Source organism: Trachinotus anak, unplaced genomic scaffold (assembly GCF_046630095.1).
Source record: "Trachinotus anak isolate AG129_WGS33_773 ecotype Australia unplaced genomic scaffold, CSIRO_AGI_Tana_v1 ptg000010l, whole genome shotgun sequence".
Classification (NCBI taxonomy): domain Eukaryota; kingdom Metazoa; phylum Chordata; class Actinopteri; order Carangiformes; family Carangidae; genus Trachinotus; species Trachinotus anak.
Window position 1 is genome coordinate 16,873,931 of NW_027273861.1, and position 26,506 is coordinate 16,900,436.

The 26,506-nt window shown below is 40.0% G+C and overlaps 1 protein-coding gene across 4 annotated transcripts in view; it reads left to right on the forward strand.

Annotated features, from left to right (window-relative positions):
- The window catches only part of negr1 (neuronal growth regulator 1), a 138,555-nt gene that overhangs the window by 90,613 nt on the left and 21,436 nt on the right, over window positions 1-26,506 (forward strand). For 2 of the 4 annotated variants that reach the window (XM_071487989.1, XM_071487991.1), the window contains exons 5-7: window positions 633-753; window positions 3,422-3,570; window positions 13,066-13,107. In XM_071487989.1, the coding sequence (XP_071344090.1) occupies window positions 633-753; window positions 3,422-3,570; window positions 13,066-13,107 (312 nt within the window). The remainder of the gene's footprint in view (window positions 1-632; window positions 754-3,421; window positions 3,571-13,065; window positions 13,108-26,506) is intronic. The other 2 variants (XM_071487992.1, XM_071487990.1) reach the window with 1 other exon arrangement.

Genomic DNA, 26,506 nt, shown 5'->3' on the forward strand with positions numbered 1-26,506 from the left:
ACAGCACTCCCAAGCACTCCTTGTCCTCAATCCCTTACCCCCCACAGTTTCAGCAGTACCAATAACTAGAAATGTAACAATTCTTGTTCCTATTTTGTGACTAAGGGAAAGGTAAGAGTGCTGGAAATCGTATTGTTTGGCAGGTTTTGTCCGTTCTTGTAGGTCTATATAACTTCAATTCATTAATTTCATTTCTTTCAAGACTGTGTTACTGTGTTAAGCGGGGTAAATATTTGAAGTACAAAAAGGAATTGGCTGCTTTAGAATCCGTCCATATGTAAAGCTGCCTTCATGACACTGGCAAAGAGATTTACACTACATTTCAGCACATGAAAGGAGCCTCATTCTGCATTCACAGAACCTGCCTCTGCCATTGAGTCTTTGAACTTCCATTAAGCCATTTAACACCATGCAGTGCAATTCATTTCATTTTCCTAACATTGGGGACGGATGACCCCCCCCCCCCAAAAAAAAAAAAACTATGTGGACTCTGAGTGTTGAGTTTACAATATGTAATGTGTGCACTGACCAGGAAGTTGTACGTTGTCATTTTCAAGGTCAACAACCCTCACAACCGTTTTTCCCTCAAATTTTTTCCCTGCTAACGTATTTTATCTCCTTGTTTTCTCTAGTTGCCCCAGCTATCCATGAGATGAAAAGCCATGGAGTTGGTCTGGGGCGCACAGCTCTTCTAAGGTGTGAGGCAGCTGCTGTGCCTTCTCCAACATTCGAGTGGTACAAGGGTGAGAAAAGGTGAGCCCAGTTTTATTGTATGAGCTGTTTTGACAAGATGTATTGACCACATCACCCCAGACACCCACTGGATGCAGTTAGTTTGCAGTTCATTTATGACACTGGTAACAGGTACTTTGTGGTTGTGCTTTACAACTTTAATACTTTAATAAAAACAGCGCAGGTAGGGATGGGTACCAAAACCACGTATTAAACAGGCCCCATGGTTACAATTTAAAGACCATAGTATCAATAAGCCCTGACATTATCGGTTCAGCTCTCTGTACTTGATAGATTAAGGAAATGGATTTCCTATTTATTATTACCATAAAAAATATCTTTCACATCTTATCGCACCAACTCTGTTTATGATTAAGACACTCAACTATAATGCATTTTCGCTATTCCCAACAGAGAAGACAGATCTCTCTCTGTGCCTGTTTGTGTGAGGGGCAGGGGCAGGGGCAGCTCTGTCTCACACGCTGCAGCACTATGCAGCACGCACACAAACACAGAGAGACCCCGCTCTTAGTGACAATGGCAGAGAGAATTAAACATCAAAAAGTCTTTGAAGTCTTTTGCATGTCAGGGCAGAAACACAAGCGATCTCTCCAAACATCTAGTGAAAGTCTATCACATTCAGGCGGAGAAATGTAGGGTTTTCAACTGTCTAGCACGTAGTTCACCCGTCGTGCGCCAGGTGTGTTTTGAATGCTCGCAGCCTGGAGCCCACACACAGAGTTAACTAAATTACTATTCCACATTAAACCCATGTGAACTGTCAGTAAATATGCATTCAAGTGCATTTCACACTTCAGAGATGCAGGCTGGTCTGGGAAGGTACTGCAAGGCATCTAAAGGTACTGGAGCTGGGACAAGAGCTGCAGCAATGAAGCCTGAATACAACTTAGCTACATCAAGTGGGCATCTGGGTTAGGTCCCCAACATGAATATGAATGGTTACAGTTGGTACATATGTCTTACCATGGCAAATGACTGCATTCCAGTTAGGAGAACTAGTTCCAGGATCATGGTATTGTCTGCTGTGGAAAAGGTCTATTGAAAGAACATATACGATAAAGAAATGCTGATTAATGTTTATAAAATACAGTTTCCTCTATCTCCACATGAAAGTCTAAAGACTGACTGTGTTTCATTCTTTGTGTTTATTCTAAACTGTAATCTTTAATGGAGACATTTGACAATAATGGTTGCATTATTAGGTCCTCCTTTCCTTGATTGTGGACAAGTACATGATGACAGGGCATTTGTTTGTTCTCCCATTCGTCCAGCCTAAAGAAAAATATGTTCCAGCAAGAGTCATTTGTGCCTTGTCCTCACCTTGCATCCTAATAAAATGTTTGCTGGCAACTGGCTTAAATCATTCGCGGCACACACATCAATCAGTCTAGATTCAAGTGTCAGTTCTTGAATTTAAAAACCAAATTACCCCCATTACCCATCATTTACCCACTCCTAGTGAGCACAATTTCAATCATCAGCTCACACTGTGCTAATTGTAATTATGGGGTGGATTCAATTTATTCAAATTGCTAAGGAGGCAAGTTGGCATGATTCTAGTCTTTACTTAATTCAAGGACTTGTTCTTTTTGTGACTTCTTACATGGCTTAATGGTGATTTCTTCATTTACTCATCATAATGAAACGGACATGAGCACAGAACATGTATAACTTCTATTCAACATTAACACTGGCTGTGTCTATTTCATTGCCTCATTTTAGCTCTGTATTGATTCAGCCATACCATCGGTGCATTGCTGCTGCCACTTTGTCTCTATCAGAAGTAGTGTGACAGTGTTGACAAGCAAATCTTTCTCCTGACATGTCGCTGCTTTCATTCTTGAATTGGAATGGGTGAGTGTTTATGTGTGTGTATGCCAGGGTGTGGAGGGCTTTACTATAACAGAGGGGAGCAGTGACTAGTTTGATGTTGAACTAGTGAAGAGGCGAGACGCCCGCTGAGATTATCAGTGAATGTTCAGCTAACATTTGAGGAAGTCGCTGTGGGAGTGGGAACAACAGATTTTCTGGACATAAGGTCACACATAGTGTTTAAAATCCAAATGTCTCTCAGGGATACTCAAGCCAAGCCAGGGATCATGGGGGGCCAGAGTAAGGCCAAGATAGAAACATAATGGTTTATAATGTGAAACTGTAGCAGTGACAGAAACCACACTGATAAAAACAAACTCATCTTTAATATCCACAATAATCCCACAACCACGATGCACAGCATATGCCATTACAGAGTGAATTTTAATCTCTACAGACATTTCACTTTACAGATCACCGCGACCACCAAAGTAAACAATTAGACATTCATCTGTTTCACAGCACAGATGTCAGGCACAACTGGAATAGGACTTTTTGTAATCCCCCTGCACCTGTAACAAAATGATGAACAACATGTCAAGTGGCACCCAGCAGGTTCACCCCTGGGTCATTTCTCTCTCCTGTCAGTCCTTCAAAGCATCTCTCCAAGACAGACATGACAGACCAAGGGATAAATAGATCTGCTGGAGTGGGCTATGAAGCACTGTAGAATCTGAAGATCCACTAAAGGATGACAAACATTTATACCCCCCTTGAATGCCACTTCCCCTCTGACACTTTGTGTGTGGGTGAGAAATAAAAGCTTCATTTTGTAGTGATTGTGTTCTGTTTTCAGGATTATCAAGGGTCAAGGCATCGACATCAAGAGCCTCAGCTCCAGATCAGTCCTCACAGTGACCAACATGACAGAGGATCGTTACGGGAACTACACATGTGTCGCCTCCAACAAGCTAGGGACAGCCAATGCCAGTGTGCCTCTCATTCGTAAGTTGCCATTCTACCTACTTGTGGCTAACTGGAGTGGTGAAGAGTGAGAGGGCTGAAAGAGTGTTGTGGAAATCAGTGGGGGTTTGTGCCCTCAGAAGTGTTTGTATTTTTGGTGCAGCATTCTTGATATATGTAGTGCTGCAACTGGGTGCCCATATATCATCAGTAGAAGTGGTTTCATCAGTTTTGTGAATGTTGGTTATCTAATATAGTTGCAAAGTCTTTATGTGTGTGAGTGGGTGCTTTTAAAGTCTACTAGTGCATGTTTACTAGAAAAAAACACCTGGAAAATGTTGCTTTAAGGAAAGAGAATTGCAATTACAAATGCAGCTGCACAGGTCAGTCATGCTAAGTTGAATGCCAAGTAGCAGTATGGCTCAGATTTTAAAGAGGTCTGAGAGTCAGCCCTTTCATAGTTTTCAAAGCGCCATGAGGCATCTATCTGACTTTTTGCAGAGGCTAAATAATAAGAGGCCAAGCTGCTGGTGCCTCAGTGATAAACTGCAGAATTATTTAATATGGTTTGGGAAACACTTTTACATACACTTACAGTAAGTCCTGAAAAAACACACAGCAAAATATTTCTTAAATACCTCGAGAATGAGACAGCAAAATCAGGCGCAAGCAAAACAAAAAAAGACCTGCCCATCACAGCAGGAACTTGGGTTCAATCCCCAAGTAGCAGGGGCACCAGCCTGGTTGTGTGTTCCAGCGAACCCAAGTGGCAGTGTTCATAGTTGGGAAGCCAGTGAGGGATTATGTCCATATCACTGTACTGGCAATTTCTTGTACAGAGCAGGTTGACATCATAGGGAGATAGTGAAGCTCTGGCCACATTAGTGAATGTAGAGACTGAAAACAGCCCTGTGTTAAAAAGAAAAATGTAAGAGGCTGCTTTGGTTGGCATGTGTTTGAGTAACAAGTCCATGACTTTGAAAGCCTATCAGATGGCAAAACACTGCACAGTGTTTTATAATAATACGATGAAGGTTTTTCATGTCACAGCGCTTATTATTTTATCTTTTGTCACATGCTGCATTATAAATATGGTGTTCACGTTACAAAGTCCTGTACCATGCTTGCTCATATGTAATTGCCCATTCAGTGCCTCACTGGAAGACGTTGCAGAGCGTACACTGTGGCAACAGTTGATCCAGGTTCAACTTTTTTGCCCGGTAACCCTGTGGTTTTTTTAGTAGCAGCACTGTGTCTCACAGTCCCAGACCTCCCCGGTGAAGGCTGGTGACTATGTGGCTGCCTACTCTCTTCCAAAGTTTTAAACTGGTGAAAACACTGGTGGTAGATTTGTACTACATGTTGTACAGTAGGCATAGTCTTACCATAGTCATGAGATCCAATCACTGAAGCTCAATACACACTGGGCAAAAGGCACAGGATACGCAGGCCAGCATGGGTTATCACTTTCTTATTCCAATGGCTGATTGAAGGTCTTCAGTGATCTATAAAGTATGATATACCCATTATGTCAGGGATGCTCAAAACACAAATTATCAAAAAAGACAATGCTACAATGCTCAAATAGAGTCACATCATAATTTTCTTCTATTTTCAGAAAAGAAATCCTCCATCCGTCACTTTTAACCAAATTCTGGAGTGGTTTGATGAGTATGTGGATAAAGACATATTAAGCGCTATGGGAATTGGCTTTTAACCACTTTAATTCCTGAAATAACGAAACACTATTCTGTGTTGTTGAATATTCCAGTATCTGTCTACATACATTCTCAAATGTGTTCACTCTTGCTGTTTTCACGTGCCGTCCACTTATTCTGAGCCTTATACTGCACTTCTGGCTAGGAATTTGATTTTCCACTGTTGGGCATTTACGGTATTTTGTGTACCTGCTGGTAAACAGCAACTCACGCAATGACAGCAAGGGGCAAGGAAACATATTTCCCTCAACATTTTAGATCAAGGGAGTGTATGGAGGAAAAAAATTTCAGTTTAATGTATTCAGTGATGAAATATGAACAGGTGAATTAAATTATTCACCACTTTGCACTGCACCCTCTGATGATAACACAGTCCCTACCAGGCCAGAGACTCCAAATACAAAAAGATATTTCTGTAGAGTTGGCAATTGTCAAAGGAGCACTCCACTCTCCTGTTTGTGTATGCACAGGAACATCAAAGGCTTGTCTCAGATCCTCAAATGGATGATCTTAATGTGACACTAGCAAGGCCTCAAAGGCAGAACGGCAAAGAAACCCTCAGAATAGATAGAGTAGGCAGCTTCCTGTGCTGCCACCCCCAACTTCTCACCCCTCCATTCCCTCTCCTTGTCTCTTGGTCTGTCTTGCTATCATGGCTTTCTCTGTGTGATTCTCCTATTTCTCTCTCTTACTCTCTCACTCTGCCGTTCCCTCTCCCTCCCTTGTCTCCCTTTCTTTTTCTCTGTCATTCTCTTTCTCACACACGCAGTCTCTCTTGTCCCTCCCTTTCTCTCTCATGATCTCCACTAATGGAAGAGAGGCCAATTCTGCTGTTGCTCTTAATGAGAAATGGCAAGCAATCGCCGCAGCGCACTCTCACCGGTATGTTGACGCAAATAACAAAACCCGGAGGTTAGATTTCACCACGGGTGACTTTGGATTGCTATTTTGGAAGCAGTCGATGGCATTGATGAGCAAGATGGGAAAGGGGAAAGGGGCATGCATATTTGATAGAGCATCAAATATTGTGGTGAATTTTAAGTGTCAACACAATGATGTGGTTTGCGGCAGAGAAATTGTGTATGTATGTGTACCTACAGTAGATTTTTGGTCATTTCCATTACACCAAGAGGTTTAGTAGATGCATATGAATTGATAAAGTCAAGTATTTGTCATCCCCATTGAAAAAGCCTTGAAATACAGCCACTGGGGGGAAAAGATACAATAGAAACAAAAATATTCAGCATTCAAGGCTCAGTTTCAGTAGTCTATTGTCATGAATCTGAAGCTGGAAGGTCCTTATCCTTAAGCAGCGTAAATCCTTTTTGTCTTAACCTAACAGAGTCACTTTAAATCAGTTCAGCTAAAGACTCGCCATTATCACCAATGAGATGAACTGTGACTCTGGAAAGCCTTCTCTCAGGGAAATTAAATGCATTTGCTTTCCACCTGAAGCAGCCACTGGAAGACAGATAGTTTGTCTTCTGTTCCAGATCAAACACGGATGAAAAAAACTGAATTTGCATTCTGGCGTTGTGCACATGTTTGCGTGGTAGGTTCTGACTAATTTCTGCATTTTTGAGATGAGTTGGATGGCCGAGTTCTCACTGCATTCTTCTGTGGTGGTTGGGTTTCAGTTTTGCCAGCTGTGTCAGACCATGTGAGGGTTTTTTTGCTGTTAAACCATTTGTTAGGGATTGTGATCTCTTTCAGCTAAGTACCACTTTAAGCTCTGTGTTAAAAGCTGTGATAAAACACAAACTGGGTTCTTTGGAGTGGAAAGAAAGCATACAACCTCTATGTCATTACTTGTTGGAGTAGTCCGTTTGTGTGTGTGCACACAAAGCTTTTATACTTACATTTTATACCTGATCGCTTTTTGAATAACACTTGTTAGCGCTTGTCATAACTGTACTTCTAAACAATTGTTAAGCTACAAAAGTGTAATGAATCGTACACGATAAAAGGTTTGAGTGAGAGCATAGAAATACTCTAAAATAACTTTGGAGACTTTTTTCCAGATAGAATATTTGTATTAAATTGATTACAACTGAACCAGCGCTTGCACAGGTGTAGTCAGTGCTGTGATTCATTTTCTGTCAGTTAGGTTTAATCAAAAGACACAGGCTTTCTCTCAGTAGCTTCATTGTATTTTTCTCATCATTCTTTTTATCAAATGGAGCCACAAAGTGCATACAATAGAAAAGCAATCTCAATTAATGAGGTATCAGCTTTCTGAGAAAATTAAACCACACTCTTTTTTTTGTGTCAGTTGGTATTAGCAGTTGTCCAAAATGAAAGTGGCTGGAACAAAAACTGCAGTGTGGGACTGGGTCGATGCATTTCTCCATAAACTAAGAATGATGCCAGTTTCGTACAAAAGGAGAAGTCATCAACTACAGAAGATTACATGCAGGTTGTTTGTTGATTTACCTATTACGTTTATTTGACAGGGACAGTGCCTATTAATAAACATGACCATGAATTTGCCAGAGCTATCCATAGTTGTTTTCTGGACAGAAGTTCAGTCGACATGTTTATCATCTTGTAGTATGTAGTTTTGTTGCTATGGTTTTGTTGATATACCATTGATGCTGGGTTTGTAAATGTTTGCAGGATACTTCAATCGCAGGTAATCAACAGTATGAGCATTTCCACTGGATTTGCTCATAAAAACAGATGAGTTATCTTTGAAAACTAGCAACAGCCAGCAAATCAGGCATCAAAGAAAAGAAGAGGAGGAAGGAATTAAAGTTAAAATGAAAAAATACAGAAGATGAAAAACTGATGCTTTCACAGAGCAAACTGTTACAGATGGGAGAAGTTAAATGCTTGGATTCAACATATTGTGACAACACGTAGTGATAATGTTTGATAATCTAGACATTAATGAATATGGTCTGCCATTATTGTTGAACAAAAGACACAAACACATCACAAACGTGTGTGTTACATTCTGTGTTATTCGTCAACTTAATCTTTAGTCAATGATTCATGTTAAAAATATATATATTTTTTCTTTTTCTTTTTTAATTTTTTTTATTTTACCCATAAAAAAGTGTTACTGGTGAGCTAAGTCCAGTTTCTGCCACTTGTGTCACCAACTAAGTCTCACATTTCAAGGTTGTTTGACAACACTGACTGTTTTTCAGAGGGCATTTTCAGAATCCTCGAATTTGAATCTTTAAACCATCCAGATTAAAAAATACTCCATCCACTGCACAATTAAAAAGATTTAACCATTTTTCAAGTTGCACATATTTTTAATCCAAACAAGGATGGTAGGCAGAAATGGAAATCTCCTTTCTCAATTTGTAAGTTTTACAACTGATAATAAAAATAAATATGGTCAGTTTTATTGATATATATATTGCTTTTTTCTAAATGTTACAGTACTTTATAATTAACAGAAAAATACATTAAAGATCAAGGGCATATGTCATTTCCTTTTATTTGTTTAACAAGCCTTTGGGGTTTTCAAAGATTTACCGGGCATTTATTTTTAGCTCTGTGACTATCAGGCCAAAGAGATGTACTATGCTGTATAAAACAGTTATTCTTTAATGAAGGTTTATGGAGTATTCTTGTTGAACACAAGAATACAGAGGGAAAAAAAAACAAAGAATTGCAATTATGAATTATTTGCAAATGTACCAAAGCACTCACTGCAGGCTGTATTTCTGAAAGTTTCTCTTTGCACATACACATATATACTATATGCACCCCACTCATACCCAAACACACACACACACACACACACACACACACACACACTTTATGATTTTAGCTGAGGTATAACAATCACCACACTGGCAATCCCTATTTCAACTTCCAATTTCATGTGCTAGATGGAAGTGAACTGCGATGAAAAGACTGAGGCTGTTCACTCCAATTTTCTGAGGAGTCCTCCAGCTTAATTGGTCAAGCTCTTATCCCCCAGCCCACCTCGGCTTAGCCCTGGAGGAGATTTTCTCCACCTATACTTCTGCCTTCATTTCCTCCTTTCTCTTCTCCCCTCCTCCCCCCCCCGAGCAGTAATCGGAAGAGACTGATGGGGGAGAAAAAGAGTTACACTCTCTCTCTCTCTCTCTCTCTCTCTCTCTCTCTCACTGCCACTGCTCAGCCTCCCTCAGGCAGGAGAGACACTGCTGGCTAGTTGGTTAATGAACGTCGTGTTCGTTTGTCACGCTTATCAATCACCGCATGTGTAGGTGTCATTTCGACATGTCTCCTCATCTGCCATTGTTGTTGATGATGTTGTTTGTTCCCACACCGTGTGATTGTACCTGAGTCATGGAGCAGAGCTGCAGGAAAATTGGAGCTAAAGGTGCAACCTGAAATGTGGGTGTGTGATAACAGCTTAAAATGTAGGGAAAATAATGTTGAAGCCATGTGAGGAGGGCAGTATGTCACTTTTCAACACATTTTATACGTCTTTGTCTTTTACAGTGTTAAAACTTAAAAGAAACAAAATTAAATATTTTTTATGACATAGTTTTTAGTTGTTTTAATCTTCAAACACTCACATATCAAAATAAGCTGAATAAATTAAACATGGTGAGGTTGGAGTGTTCTTTATTATTCCCAAAAGCACCCTTACAGTATTGTGCCATTTACCTATCATTTGAATGCCTGCATTTCCATATTTGAGCAATCAGAAAAGCCATTAACATTTTCCAGTTGTACTGCGACGAGGAAATGTTTGGTGCCTTAGCAGTCTTCATCCTGCAACCCAGCGGGCAATGGACTTTATACCCACCCACACCCCTCCCACAATCACTGACTCCTGTAGGAGACCAAATGCACTGCTAGGGACGTTCATCCCTGGATGACTGAGCCCAGTTGATGCCCACAGGATGATACATGCTCTGGGCAACATTAAAAATGAGATAGGATAAATAACTAATTAGCTGACTCACAATTTAACACAGTTGTTAACACCAACTATTCCATCATTGTGGAGGGATAAATGAGGAGAATGTTTAAGAATAGCCGGACAATTCACACATGGAGTGTGTCCCTGCATGACAATAACTTGATAATGCCCTCAAATGGAGCAGTGAGGATGAATTGGACATCTATACTGCAGAGCTTCTTTCTTTCTTTCTCCTCGTACCTACTCATTTAAGGGGTGCTTACGAAGACTTTTGCATCACTGTAGCACAAAATTGCCATATTTTATCTGTTTGATCAGATTTTTGATCAGTATTATTGACTAAGGAAGTAATTCATGCACTGATGAAAATCTTTTAACAGTCATTTTTAAAACCTGGGTTTTGGCAGAAACTCTGAACAAATGTAAATCTTAAAAACATCAACATTTCTTGTGGATCTTTGCTTTTATCAGCTTGCTGTCTTGTCTTTACTGTTGTGACAGAGTAACTCCAAACACTCATGTGTGGAAAACTCCACAAGCAAGAGTGAAGAGACCTTATTTTGTGTGATGTAGATGTGTATAACTTACGTTTTAACAATGGATTAATCTTGTGTTGAGCTAAACTCTGAGCAGAGCTCAACATGAACATTGATTCCTACAAATCATGTCACATAAATCTCTAACAATATCCCGTCCACAGGCAACAAAGAGAATAGCAATCCATGAAATGAAATAGCTGTGAAAACTAATGTGTTTTATCTTGCAAGTGAGCAAGCTGTGCAAGAGGTCGACTGCCATTTACAGTACGTGAAATGATGCGTTGCTGCTGAGAGAAAGAGTCCAAGTCAGTCTGGAGCAGTGAGGGAAAGATTGCATGTCAAAAGATATGTTCCACAGTAATGGAGGAGTGTCTGAGAGCTCATGAAATGATTCACTGGTGAATTCATGCTCAAGTATTAATCAGATAGCACCCGCCTGCCTGTTTGAAGAAAGAACTAAAAAGAAACTGCCTTCACATATCTGCTCCCCCATGAGTACTTGAAGTGGAAACATTTGTGGAAGAAAAGATTCATTTGACCATTTCTCCACCGATATACCAATGCGAAAGGCATATCATTCCACGTATGAATACTGATTCCTACACAACTCCCCTTTCAAATACAGCGATGAAATCAATTGAAAGCAAATGTTTTATTGTTGTTGGTACGACAGTGGCCTGTTTGACAACAACACAGTCATTACACAGTTCACACTTCAGAAAAGCGACGCAGATTACAGATTGAGAGCATGGTGTGGACGAGGTGCACCCCCCTTTTGTCCCGCAATTGAAATGGCGAGTTCCCATGTAAATGGATTAAAATGGAGAGTCTAAGTAGGCCTCTGCACTGTTGCGTGGCCTAGATACTCAGCTCGCTGCAACAACCTAAAGTAGAGTTCTTTTTGTGTGTGAAATGCGTGTGAGGTGTAATCATGGCTGTCATGGTTTCCCTTGTGACACATAAGCTCCTCCTCTGCCGTGGAGCCTTCTGGAGGAAGTTGTTTTATACCTCTGTGGGGAGTATAAATAGTTTTTTCGCTGCAAGTCTCACTGTTTGTGTGTCAAAAACGCAAAGCTGCAAACAACCCTATGAGCCCGGCCACTGCATTGCTTTGACTTAAGCTCTCATGGTAAAGAGCAGCTTCGTTTTGCCACACATGCTAGATCCTGCTCCCGAGTGAGTCCCCGCACAAACCTGGTCACAGCTTATCTCAAATTAAGTGCTTGTTTAGCAAACAGAAAGCCATGTTATTTATTTATTTGTCTCAAACTTCAGATCAAATGGGTAGTAATGTTTACATTACAGTGATATCTTCATACCAAAGTGGCATTACATAATTTATGCTGCTCAGCAGAGTATGGGTTCAACTGTGAGTTTTAGAAGCCAGAAATCAAAGAAATTGTCAAAGTGTTAGGTCATTGGTTGATAACCTTAACAACACCCAAATGTGTTGCCTTTTTCTTTTTTTTTCATGCTGCAATATATGACAAAAGTCACTTTTATTGACAGGACCTGTTTAAACCTCGTATCAGCTTATTAGCTATTGGAGACGTAATTTTCATTCCTTCCACGACAAACCTGCAGGAACGTCTTTACCACAAATGTGATGAAACACAAAATCTACTCAGTGTGACATTTTACACATACACTTCATGCTGCCGTGCTTTGGTGGATACACTTAGTACTGGTAGTCCGACACACTAGACTGAACATTTATGGACGTCACATTATTCCATCGCTCAAATGCCACCAGTGGCTCAGCCTGAAATGAGTTCATAAGGTAATCAGATTGGGACTCTTGAGTTCGCTCCTCAGAGGGATCAAAGGCAGACTAAAAGTTTCCTTTTTTTTCTTTTTTCTTTTTTTCTTTAGTCAGGTCATGCAACCTAAAAGAAGGACATAATATGGCAAACTGTGCTATAGCCTATGGAGAGGGAAAATAAAGTTAAACTGATGTGATTTAACAACTACCCGCCAGGTGCAGATGAAATTATGGGTGCTAACTGACTACGGGGAGATCTTGCACCATCAAAGTGAGACACGCACAGTTGTTTCGCATACCAGAAGTATGATGAAAGTTTTTTTTACCCGGTCACAAAACACCTTCGGGGCTTTGGAGCAGTCTCAGTTCCCAGGTTCCCCTCAGTTTTTGTCTTAGCGCTTACCCATGCTAATCGGAGGCGATTCAGGGGATAAAACGTGCTGTTTATGAGCATGTGGAGGTTGCATCTTGCCACAGAGACACCGGTCCTTAATGCATAGAGAGGATTTGTCTCCATTCCCTGTCCTTTTGTCTTTGCATGCATTTTTTTATTTTTTATTTTTTACGTCTCCATTCTGTTAATAATACATGAATGTCCTCTTTCCCTCCCCCTCCCTCTTCCCCTCCTCTCCTTCCCTGTAGCAATTATTGAACCCACCACCACTAGTGCTGTCTCAAGCCCAGGTCAGTATGTCACCATGCTGTACACCAAATCAGCAAAGAGGTCCGCTGCCTCATACTAACCTGAGCCGAAATCTTCTCCTCCATCTTGATTTATTTGAATTGGCTGGCTGGAATGACTTCTGGGTGTACAGCTTCATGTCCTTTTTTTCTTTTATTTGCATTTCCTTTTTTTTATTTTGTTTTATTTATTAATATTATTATGTTGTTGTTAATTTTGGGCTGGCCTATACAGCCTGGCTACATATACTTCCTACAGCCTGTGTCATCGCAACACCCTGCCCCCCTTCCTTTCATTAAACCCAACTTCTGCCACCACCACCCCCAACTGGAGCAAACAGTAGTAGTCATCAAAGTGGCTGTTCCATATGCCTCTATGCCTCTGGGTTTGATGCTTTTCATAATGCTGATGGCTTCTTCTTCTCTTTCTGGCTTTCTCACCACCAACAACTCCACTCTCCTGTTCCTCAGTGCTGGCTAAATGCAGTATACATCAAAGGCAGGACGCTGTTGGTGTCAAAGGCCCTTGGTTTGTTGTTTGCAAGATGGAATCTCTGCTGCCTTTGTACTTTTATCATTCCCTTTCTGCCTCACTCTCTCTTTCTGTCTTAATCTTCCTATATTCTTCTCCCTCCTTTCTTTCTATGTTCTTTCCTCCTTCTAGAACAATCAGTTGGCGCTCTGCCACCCTCTTTAACCTGATCTCCTGCTATTGTCGGTGCTACACTGTCAATGTCGCCCTTGTTTCCCCCTCGCTGTATTCTGCAGCTTCCACATTCCAGCCCAGAGTAATCCCCTCTGCCTGGTCGTCTTTTCTCCCTCTCTAATGGTTTTAAGCAAGTCATAGAATGTAATCTCTCATGCTGGTTACATTATTTTTGCTTAATACTTTTCACACGCATAGTAACATGCAGACACGCACTCATACTAAAAAATGTTCACTGGCACAGACACACACAATAGATATTGAAATGAAAACATGTTGACATATTCAAACATGCTCAAATGCACCTGCACTTACAGTGCAAATATAATCAAACGTAATGATCCATATTGTATGAGGAATCTGCTAAGATTTTTTGTGATTTTCCATGCAGCTCTGTGGCTAGACGCCAATGTTTTTCTCCTGGGGTTTTTTGGAGGCACAACCCCTGGATTAGCACGGGCTTGCCTGCGTTCTCTACCTGTCTGTCGGAGCCAAATATAATTATCTGTGGAGATTCTGTCAGATAACAAGTTAAAATAAGCTCAGCAGCAACGAACAGTCCTGGCATGGCCCTGAACTCTCATTTGATGTAACGCTTGCAGAACAAATGACAATTTCATGGTCCAAAGGAACACCAGTAGTTTCAATCATGGAGATAAACTCACTCACCGACCCACTGTTCTTGTTTTGTTCCAAGTTGTATTTGAAGTTAATTTTTTGATGGCGCCCTCACTAAGTGGCTTGGCAAAGGGAATTATTTTAGATCCCAGCAAATGGCTCTTTGTCCCAACTGTTGTTTAATCACTTTTAATAATTAATTTTAACAGGTTATTATCCGCTTTTATTTCCCCTGTGAATTGGTTTGAGAAGATGTGCTCCAAATGTAAGGAAATGAAATTCTAGTCTTGTAAGGTAAGCAAATCAGAAGATCTGAAGTAGAAAAATTGCTCACCCACAGCACTAGCAGGAGAGCATGTTTCAGTCCATTGATTTGGGGCAAATAACAAAAAAAAGATTCAAATTACAAAGAAAAAACAATGTTAATAGGCAACATCAGTCATTGTGCTTTTATTTCTAATCTTGCTGTGCCAGTGCTACTCTAAAAAATCAGCTCAGATGTTAATGTGCAGGTTAATTGGATCCTATTTGCTTGTTAGATATTAGATTGTTTGACTCAGAGCTTGTGTACTGTGATCTTTCAAAGACAAAATGGTGGTCATCCTTGTGCTAAGGGATAGTTTTCACAATTGTCCCAACTGTAACACTATAAACATACACATGCAGTACTTGAAGCGAGTTTGTAGATTCAGGAAGCTGAAATAAATGGACCAAAGAAAGCTGAATTCATTTTAAAATAAACTGGTAAAAATGTATGCATGAAAAACAGAAAGTAGAAAATTGTGAAAATAGATAGTAGATTTCTTGGATAACAAAAACATGAATTGTAGTGGTAATGCTCTTTAGGTCCTGACAATGCTTACAAAACGCACTGTAAGCATATAAGGTGGATATGGCACCAAGTCACATATCTAAAGTGGTCAACAACAACCACTTGAAGCTCTTATCAACAGAGGGAAAGACATGATGGTTCATACACATACAATTAGGTCCCCGGTTATTGTCCAGAGAGTGGAGGTGAAGAAGTTAGACTCATAAAAACACCTTGGGCTCCAAATCAACAAAGACAAAAAAAAAATGGACCAGTTACACAGCACCACCCTCACATCATCACAGAAAGTTCTTTCAAAGAAACTGAGCTCCTTCAGTGTGTACAGCAGGCTGCTGCAGTGGCCAGGGCACTGTTCTTGGCTATAGTGTGTTTGGGAGGCGGCATCAACACTGACGATCCCAGCCAACTCAGTTAGCTAGTAAGGAAGGCCAGCTCTGTGGTGGGGCTGGAACTGCACAGTCTACAGGCAGTGGCAGAGAGGAGGATGATGGACATGATGAACACCATCCTGGATAACCCCTCCCACTCACTTGATGACGAACTGTGGCAGATGGACTGGACTGCATTCAGCACCCAGCTCATCCCACAACAGAGCAAGCCGAAGCACTTCAGGCACTCTCTTGTTCTCACTGCTATCAGCCTCAAGCACTCTAGTACCACCAACATGTCAAAGTTGAAGGTGCTTTCACACATGTAACCTTAGAATGGTATGCCTGATTTTTAAAAATGGGTTACCATTGGATTATTTTGGTCCAGCCAAGGTGAATTGATTTTAAGTGGGTTTTTTCGCTACTCTCCAGACAAACTTTGACCAACTTTCACTAAAATAAAAAAAATTTCAGACCAAGCCTTACAAAAGTAATCACATGGATTTTTGATTTTCAAAAGTGTCTGTTTGTGACAGCCAATCACAAATTGTGGTAAAGCCACTGAGCAAGAATTGAGGTCATATCTTGTATGAAAACTAAACTTTGTACATAGACTCAGGACCCCATTAGGAGGTAGCTCAAGAAATCAGGTGTTCTTTGACCTGTAGTGGGTGCTAAAATAAGAAAATTTGTATTTTGCTCTAAAACTGTTCATGTGTTTGCCTTAAAATCCAAATTGATCATATCTATGATAATATCATAGAATGACCCATGGTTGAGAAATGGCAACTTATCAGGTCAACCAAATTGATGCAGGTGCAATTTTAGTTTTTATCAAAAACTGTGTCACTACTCTTTGTACAAATTTCAAAATCAAAAGCGGCGGTGCAGCCGCTAAACAGGAAGTGAGTTCATATCTCAGCGATAGCTTGTATGTATCCAGCTCAAACTTGGATGAACAGATGATCTTCAGACCAAGTAATACCAAATAATAATCCATGGCATGTCCATGGCAACCCTGAAAAAATCCATATAGTTGCGCCTCTAAAACTCACTTCAACAACAAACTGAAAATCACATTATATTTTAATCTACAATTACATTATTTGCAGTATGTTACTGTTTCAGTCAATATGTGACTGTTCGGGCATCTGATGAAAATGCACTGTAATGCAAATTCTGTGTAAATTTTACTTTTACTATTGCTTTCTGTGCCTTCAGTATCTGTATCTTTGACACTTGAAATACTCCTATCTTAACTGTTTCTTTTAAAAATAATGCCGATATGTTCACACTTGTCAGGGAACCACAGACACAAATAGAAACCATCTGTCGCTGCTATTAACCGCACATGAACATTTACATTGCCTGTGTAGAAAATGGTAACATTCCATGTTTAGTTGACAATAAAGGTCTTAAGCTTTTTTCATCTTTAGCATATGGATTTGTATGTATTTCCCTAAACATAAAGCACTGCTCCAGTACTCCAAAGCAGCTGGCTTGGTGCCACCCTGTCATCCCAATGAAATGTAGATCTGTAATAATAGCATATCCCGCCACAGGCTTTCACTTCCGTTCATTTCTGCAAATCACTTGACAGTAGAAAAACTATGTTCTTAACACTGTACTGAGCCAGATTTCTTGTCTTTGCAAGGCAGACTGTACAGTGCTACCGGTTCAAGGAATATTACATGCAATGTGTGTGCCTCCATCTGATTCCCAAGTGTCACTCCCAAATAAACAAAATTCAGTGTAGCTAAGTGAAGATGATCTGCATGCTGTTTTACTCTCACTCTACTAACCTTGTTCTTTGCCCTCATTTTTCATACAGCATGATTATTTTTTCCAGTATCTGGTATAATCAGACCTAATTACAGAGGAGGTAACTATAATGCCGTCATGTATCTTGGAAGCCTGGCATGTGAAGCATTTATTTGAGCCTCCCCCTGACCCAGTATGAAGCAGCAGGAGATAGGAAAGGAGATTAATGAGTCAATGAAGGTTTATGTGTCTTGGTGATACCACAGAGAAGGCCATAAAACACAGATGTGCTGTGTGATGAGGGGATTCATGATGGAACAACCTTTAAGAATTGTCAACTTTTAATCCATAGTGGTGCTCCACATTTTGTTCTGTATGCATTTTACATGAACAAACAGTGAGATCAGTTTCTTCATATAGATGTTTTGAAATTGTCTCACTCGCTGAACAAAGTCAATTTTCTGATTGATTTAGAGCAAAGGTAGGTCGTGTATCTGTCCTTATTCAAGGTCCAGATCACAACATCAAAGAGATAATCTACCTTATTAAGTATTCTTTCGAAGTCCTCCAAAATTCAAAATCCACTCACTCAGCTCCCCAAGGCTCAGGGAGCAGTGTTAATCAAATTATTTGAGTGCACATGTAAAGGTTCTTTAATCAAAGGATAGCTGGCTAATTTCTGTCTGAAATTGGGGTAATGTCTTCTTTGGAGGATGATTTAAAACAAGGTTAGGTTATGCTTTTCCTCTTTCAATTCATTAATTTTTGATCTGATGTTGGTACAAGTTGGACCCTAGGCGTACTTTAATGACATTATACAGTGCAAGGTCTTCTCAATAAATAAACAACTTGGCATTTTTCTCTTAAGTTCTAAATTAATATTCTCTCTTGGCCATCACTTTGTAAATATTAGACTAAGTATTACTGGAAAAGGCTCATAAGCACATTTAGTCTGTCTTTGAAACTATGTAATGCATTACTTTGGTGATTAAATCTGCAGCTGACTGTTTTTCAAAATACAGTTGCAACATTTTCTAAGTTTAGCCCTTATACATAATGCATCTTTAGCAGTGTTCATTAAAGTTTCAAAACTTTTGACTTTTTATCATGTTTTTTTCATGTTGGCCTCAGTGGGAATTAATAGGAATAAAAGAGTATCAGTTTGAAGTCACATTTAAAAAAAGGTTTTTAGATGTTCTCCCAGGTCAGTCCATTGTGAATGGGGAACAATCTCTCAATTTCTCCTGAGCCTGAATATTGCTTGCTATCAGCTACTGGCTTGTAATGAAGGCAAAATGACCATGAGATTCAGCGCATTTCTTTTTGTTTGAAACGTCTTTACTTTGTCTCTGCGGCTGTTGTCAATATGGTGTCACATCAAACAAAACTTCTATTCCTAGTCGTAGTTCAACATGAAAGCCACAACATCAGAGCTGGTGAAATGGAAACTGCCTCGCATATCCACTAATTCACTGCAAATTATTTTACATGTTGAACTAAGAGCTCATTGCTCTGAATACAGGAAAGCATGTAAATGTTACACTTCTTTCCTGAAATTACTAATGCTTAATGGGGAGCATGGTCCTGCTCTAGGGCCCTGCAGCAGTGCACACTAAGTCCTTGCAATATATTCTGAAACATATGCTCCAAAATATGCCACATGTCCACATGGACTACTGGAATACTGATTATTATTGATAACCTTAATACTGGGTCATGCTGAATTGGTGTGCCAGTGAAATATTCATAAAAGTCATGGAAGGAAAAGGTAAAAGAATTTTTTTTTTTTGTTTTTGCTGCCACAGTATGTCCTTAATTTCCATCAGGATTATTTCTGACATTGTACAGGAGAACACAGATGCTTAGAGTTTGATATAGGATTCCTTGAATGTCATTGAATGAGTTGGATAGATCTGCCTGTCCTTCGTTTAACCCGACACAATCAATCACACTAATCACTGTCAGTCAGTCCACATCACTAATTACGTAACACCGTCTCCATCTGTTCTGTAGTTCCTCTCAAGCTAAACTTGGTTCACATCCCATATGTTATCTTTTCAGACATTTTCATCATGGCAGATAAGAAATCTGACATTCCAAGTGAGTCAAATAGTATCAGGTACCAGATTTCAAAAGGGGCTTTTTTTCCATCTCTTGACTCTAACTTCACACAGAGCACAGACTCTGTCAACTCTCTCTTCCTGCAGCCCTCAAAACCCTATGAATCAACCAGTTCCCAAACCTGCACTAAACTAAAAACAAACTAACCTGCTGTGTGTTTTATTTATTTATTTATTTATTTATTTTGCTGTTGCTCAGATGCAGGTATTGTAGATGTTACAGAATGAAGACTTCATTATGAGGTGAATTGCTCAGAACCCCTGAGCACAGGAAACCATTAGAAGCTGTGTTTCACCAAGCAACAGCTAAAATAGACCTCAGTGTTAACAGTCCTCATGTATACCGTTCCTTTAAATTTATGTAGCCAGAAGCATGCGCCACGAGCACTGAAGTTAAACTGCATCAAGTGGCAATTACAATCTAGTCACCAATACTGACTACTTGAGATTGTGAGTCACCCCCAGGTAATGGCAGTATAAATACACTGCACTTATGAAATATTCAGTAGGCTGTAATATCTCCTGCTGATAAGCTTGTGTTTGGGGTCTTGTCTGCGTAGACTGGAACTGTAAATCCTAGAGGACTGGACTTGTTGAAACTACAGTGTTAAACTGCTTGAGGAAAAGCAAACAGCCCTGCCTCTCTTTACCCAGCATGCCTGGTGTCAGACACACTGAGCTACCCACAGATAATCCTTTTTGGCAGTGCATTTTCTACCAGCCTTATCAGTTATATGGTGGCAAGATCAAGAGCCGTGCAAACCCCCTCTGCACCCTCCTCTCACCACCGCACCGCCACCCAGACTCCTGTCCCGTACGGTTTGTTTTGAGATGATATGCTGACCTTCATTTTTACCGAGTGCTAACTCACCCAATCATCTCTGGAAGGTCCTGATAAGCAGGAGGCATGTCATCTATCATGCATGACCCCTAGTTCCTTGGACAATGTAAATAGACAGTGGTTTTTGTCCTGTGGAATTAGAAGCCTGTGAACTTCCCTAGTCAGAAACCTTTTGTTTTAGTAAACAGGTTAAAAGGCTCAGGAAATTAAACAAGCATTTCCTTCTTTGCTCAAATAAATGTTACCCTATATCCAGCATTTAGTAAGGCCACTGATTATCTCATTTAATAGTACTCCTGAGCTTTACAACATGATCCTCTGAAATATCAAAGTGTGCCAGTGTTTCCACAGTTCATTTAATTGATCAACACTTTCCATGCTTTCTGATAACACTTGCATTACCATGCTGCATACAGCATATGTTTTCAGGAAATGAAAGCCATTTCCTTTATATCATAATAGCACACAATATGACTGCTCTATGATTCTCTGTTTCCTCTCTGTAATTCCTTTTAATGAGTATTAATCAAGGGAAGTGTTAGTTTTGTTATTTGGCTGATTGGTGCTCGCTTGTTTGTGTGATATTAGTCATTATGGGTTAGGTTCTCTTTTGCTGTGACTGCCTGGGCTTTTTATTGCAGTGCCCTATACCACACTCTGAGTGCTAAAACTGATTAGTTAAACGTGGGAGATAACAGTCAATGAAATTGATTGTGTGTTTAACAGTGCTGGGAAGGGCCCTCTTAAACAAAGTTATGTCTCTTTTCCCTTATTTGTTTTGGTTAATAATGAAACGCTTACAATATTCTTCAGAAAAAGGAAGCTCTTTTAAGCATAGGAAACACTGAAATAGATATTGATTGTGCAATACACAAGTCACAAGATGATGGAAGGATACCAGTATGCACGTCCACATTTATGTCTAATGGCAACATTCACTGCCACTGCAGGAGATAATGTGCCCTATATGTAGCTAAGCAGATTGTAATTGTGTGGAGGTCAGGGTGACTTTCATGTAGGCGATCAGAGATCACGTCTTGTTACAGACCAGCAATTACTGTATGCCTTGTTATTACCAGTAACCATGATCTTTGCCTAACTGTAACAAAGCATTGTAGTTGCCTAACTTTAACCATACTAAAACCGAATTCACCATAACTATGACCTTGGTATGCGCAGTGTACCGTCTTCCTTGTGTATGTAGGCTGTGTATTGACAACTAGACTAACTCTAAGATCTGTATAAGTGTACAGAGTTTCCAGTTCAAACATTCTGAAGTATCCAGTATTAATAAAACTATGGATTTGATGCTGCTGAACTAATGAGCCAACAAGCATCATCGCAATTAACTAGCTTACTTCCTTTTTTAGATCTGAGGCAGGTGTATTCACTGCAGTTCCATAACTGATCGCTAACTAAAGGCTAATAAGGACAAATGAACCTGCTCATTAAACCAAATGAACTGAAGGAGGAACATGCAGATATTGTTATATTATATATATTACTGGTATATTGTTGATGTTGAAAAAAATGTGTATGTACTTATGTCAATTAATATTAGGATAGTTGGTTCAGCAGTTGTACAGTCTCTCTCTTTTGGACTCCCACAAAGGACCACTTAACTCTCTTCCCTCCAATCTTAATTACAATTTACTGTCCATTTTTCATGGGCCTTAGTCTTTGCTGTTCCTCCCTGCTCCCCTCACAGACTCATTGTCAGGGCTGCTCTTCACCTGTTTGTCAGTCTCTGATATAAATGTCCCCTTCCCTCCCTATCAGCAGATTATTCTACTTACCCCACATCCCTCTCACTGAGTATCTCCTTCTCTGCCTGTCTCGTTCATGTGGGAACATGTACCATTCTCCTCTCAGCCTCTGATGATCTCTCCCACTTCGCATCTCCTCAGGAGTGCTGGCCATTAAATGCAAACCTGGCTGCGCTGTCAGTCCCACGCACACACAGAAGAAACACAGCAGTGCGCACCGAAACCGTAATAACTGCCTTCAGAAGAACAAGAAAACTATTTCACAGGCTTCACTTTTTCTCTGTTCATCTTTCATGGATATTTCTCAGTATTTGGGAGTGTATTGGTGGTGGGTATTAAAACTGAGATCTGTCAAAGCCCTTCCACTTTTTAAATTGTGCCAAAGAAAAAAATGTCTTTCTTTCATGTGTTTACTCCCACCTATTATTTGAGTTCTTGTTGCAGGCGGTCCTTTTATCCCTGACGCCGTCACTTATATTTTTTTCACTAGCCTAACTTTTCAGAATTTGCAGATCACCAAATCTCACATATCTACCACTGCACCCAGAAGATCAAAGCACATTATGCATTGTAGTGCTTTCAGGTCTGTGACATCCTTCCCCATTTTTGATGTTGTATTTACAACTGATTTTCAGAACCTGCATTCTTACTCCTGAATTGAAAGTTCTGCAAACAAGAAGAAAAGACCACAAAAGCGAAGTCACTGTTAAAGGGATAAGGAAAATGTTTTTCGTCAATTCAAATCTTTTTCCAACTTTAATTGGCACTCTCGCCACAGCACTCAGGGTGATTAATAAGACAATTCAGTTGGAAAGATGAGTTTTGCTGGTCCCAACAGCAGACAGGACTTTGCAGTTGTCGTGTGAGAGCTGGAGCAGAAAATGGATAGTCATTTCCTTTTATGGTCACAAAAGGCTGCTGTAGAGATTCAGTCTTGGTCTATAATTGAGACACCAGGGTATATTCTCTTTCAGGACAGACTCTAATGGTTAGTGCATTAAGGAGGATGATTGAAGTTAGCCACACACTTACAGTAGAGGCTGCGGTAAATCAGAAAAGATGGCTTTTTGGCCAATTTGTAGATTGCAGTGAGTTCACACTGTGCAGTGCTTTAGGCCTTCCCTCTCTCTCATCTCTGGTGAGAGCACTCTTCAGCTGAGTTAAATGGGTGTAATTTTGAGGTAAAAGAGAGAACACTTTTAGTAGTAATGGAGAGAGGGCTTTGGACATGTTGTCATTGCCCTTGGAAATACAGTAAATGTATTCTTCAGGCCTCGCTCAGTTGTTAGGAAGCTCTACTTTTCATCACTCTTAGGTTTTGTATTCAGCTCATGCAGCATAAGGAGCTGAGACGGTATCTTAAATTAAGACACCAGTTGGACTCTGCATATCCACAGAGCTGCAGGCTCAAGATGTTCTGCTATATCCAAAAAAGCCACACAACAGGGTGAATTCTTGGATTTTGATTTGATTTTGTTTCCGTCCTGCAATTTACAAGCATTTCACATTTTGGTAATTTATTTATTGTTAGTTTTGATGTGTAACAGTTGTCATGGCTGCATGTGTCGTGCTATTGCAAGGTTAGCAGAAAATGTGTTCATTACTTGCTTATACCAGACTGTAATGTTTAACATGCACAGCGTGTATCAGCATGTCACTCTGACAAAAAGTCAGTTTTTTTCCTATAGTTGATCCTCTACCACAAAGGTCACTAAGAGGTGGACTGGGTCACCCTGGACCAAGATGCTGTCCTATCGGGACCGGAACCTATAACCTATAAATTAATTAGAGCTATTAAATTTTGACAGAGTGCACAGCTTTTCTAGCCTTTATGGTACTGATCATGTGCTGAAACTCACCCAGTCATTGCAACTCGAGTCAGTGAACAAGATAGGCTACACACCCATGGGAGAGACAAGACGATAGACAATGTCAGAGGAACAAGGGGAAAAGTGGGATATATGAGGGAAGAAAGAGGTGTTAAGAGGTGTTAAGAAAGGAGGTGTTAAAGCAGTTCAATTGTAAAGATGTGTTGAGATTGTGTATTATAAAAATGGTTGCCACTGTTAAGATGTGAAATGAGTTAGCCAAAAAGAGGAAAAAGGAAAACTGAAGATACACTTTTTAGATCTATTTCATACTTTTGAAATTACATTTTTCAAAAGCTCTCTGTTATGTACATATTACAGCCCTTAACTTAAGATGAACAGCAAAATCTTTAACATTAATGCAGTGATATTTCTTTAGCCAACATTTTTGGGATTGTGATGGTTAAATGCTTACAGTAATCCTGCACTCATTCCTCCTGGTAGCTTATGATAGCTAGCCATCCACAGTTCCTTGCATTAGCATTAGCATTATCTTAGCATCAGTATGCTGGCCTGCATGTTTTTGTGGTAGCTGTATATGTTTTTGTTTTTTGGGGGTTTTTTGGGGGGGGGCTTTTGTGCCTTTATTATAGAACAGTGGAGACTGACAGGAGAGGGGGTAGAGAGAGGGGAAGGACATGCAGGAAACAGTCAGGCCGGTCGGGAGTCAAACCGGCAACTGCCTGCTAAGAGCGTCCTAACCATTTGACTACCGGGCTGCCCCAGTATATTATTATGTATTTAGCTGCGGATAGATATCGTTTTACTAATCAGGATCTGCATCACTGAACAAGACTTTGCATGAGAACAGTGATTAGTTCATTTATTTATTTTGTCCATTTGTCAGATTATTGTTAAGTTTTTATGTGTTGATGTTTTCAGTTTTAGTCTTGTTTTCGTCTGGTAAAAACATTATCAATTAATATTTCGCATCATACTTTCATTGATGAAATTAACACTGCGTCAGATACTGAATATTTATTTTATTTTATGTATATATTTATTCATTTTCATTTTCCACCATTTCCTGCGCTCTTCACTTGAGACTTTGAGTGTCAGGCCTGGACAGCTTGTTGTGGGGTTTTTATATATATTCATATATTACAGCTGGCTTCCAGCAGATTACTGTTCTTTCATGAGATTGTGCCAGGGTTCAGTCTTTGTTGCCAACTATCCTGATAATACTTAAACCTCAGGAATTCTACCCACCCAAGGCATGTCTTCTCTCCATGTATTTGAATCTTAGAGGGACAGGGTGCCTATATGTCACTCCATGATAAGTGTTGGGAATTACACAGTAATTAGTTTTCCCATTCTAAACAACCCTGACTGACACTGACAGTGGAAGAAGCCTGAGGAGCAAAGATACTGTTCCCACTGCCTCCTAAAGCAGCCTCTTTTAAAAACCCTTGCCTCCCAGATTTGCATAAAAATTCTCGGATCTAGTCTAGGAATTTTTTTCACTTGTATAAATCAAACACGCAGACATAATGATATGGAGATGCATTTAATCTGCTGTTTTATTGTTTAAGTCTGTTGCTGAATCATTTTCTTCTCTTCTTAATTCTGCAACCAGATTAGTGACACTTGATTAGTGACTGAGAGGTTGAATATGTTTGTGCTGTTTGTCAGCTGTACTGTAAGGATTCACAGTATTCACTTACACAGCAAATGAAACCTATTTTGCGTATTTATGTTTGTCTTGATGCAGAGTAAAAGCAAAAAATAGCAACAACCAACTCTTGGTATGGTCAGACATTTTGTTATACTGTTTACACAAACAGTATCACCTGAGTTTAGTCACTTCGTTCTCAGCTCACTCTGTCAATTGAACTTTAACTCCTACTTCCAACACTTGCATGAAGATGCCTGCCAGTCATCAAAGATGTGACCATGTTGGCTACTGATCTGCATTTCACCCAGCTTTGGCTGAAAAAAGAATTCAAGCTCCTCTTAATCACAACCGCCTGGAGACAAACAGCACAACTCTCCACTTTGTATACAAGATTATACTGGAGGAAACGTGATAGGGAGGACTCTCTAATGCTATTCTTAAGTAGGGTTTTCCACACTTTCCTATCTTTGTCCACAGAGAGAGATTTCTAAATGAATGCTGTTGATAAAGACATTGTATTCTCGATTATGTGGGTCTATATGTTCCGTCCCTATGGCACAGGAAAGATTTTTGTCCATCGTCTCCTCAAATCACACCCTAGACTTATTCCTCTTGTCTTTTCCCTAATTCCCACTTTACTTCTTTTGTCAAGTTTGATGTCTTCAGTGTCGCCCCTTCACCCTCTTAGGATGAACTCTGCTCAGTGCAGCAGTCCTGCTGCACAGTGTTGTTTTACTCTGGCAGACAATTATCTCCGAGAAGCCTGGACAGAGAGAGCTGCTCTTCACAACAATTTCCCCCTGCCTTTAAATCCACCACACTGCCCATCACCCGCTAAATGGCACACACTCTTGTCTGTGCACAAATACACACTCTAAATCATGCACACACATACAGGAAGCTTTAA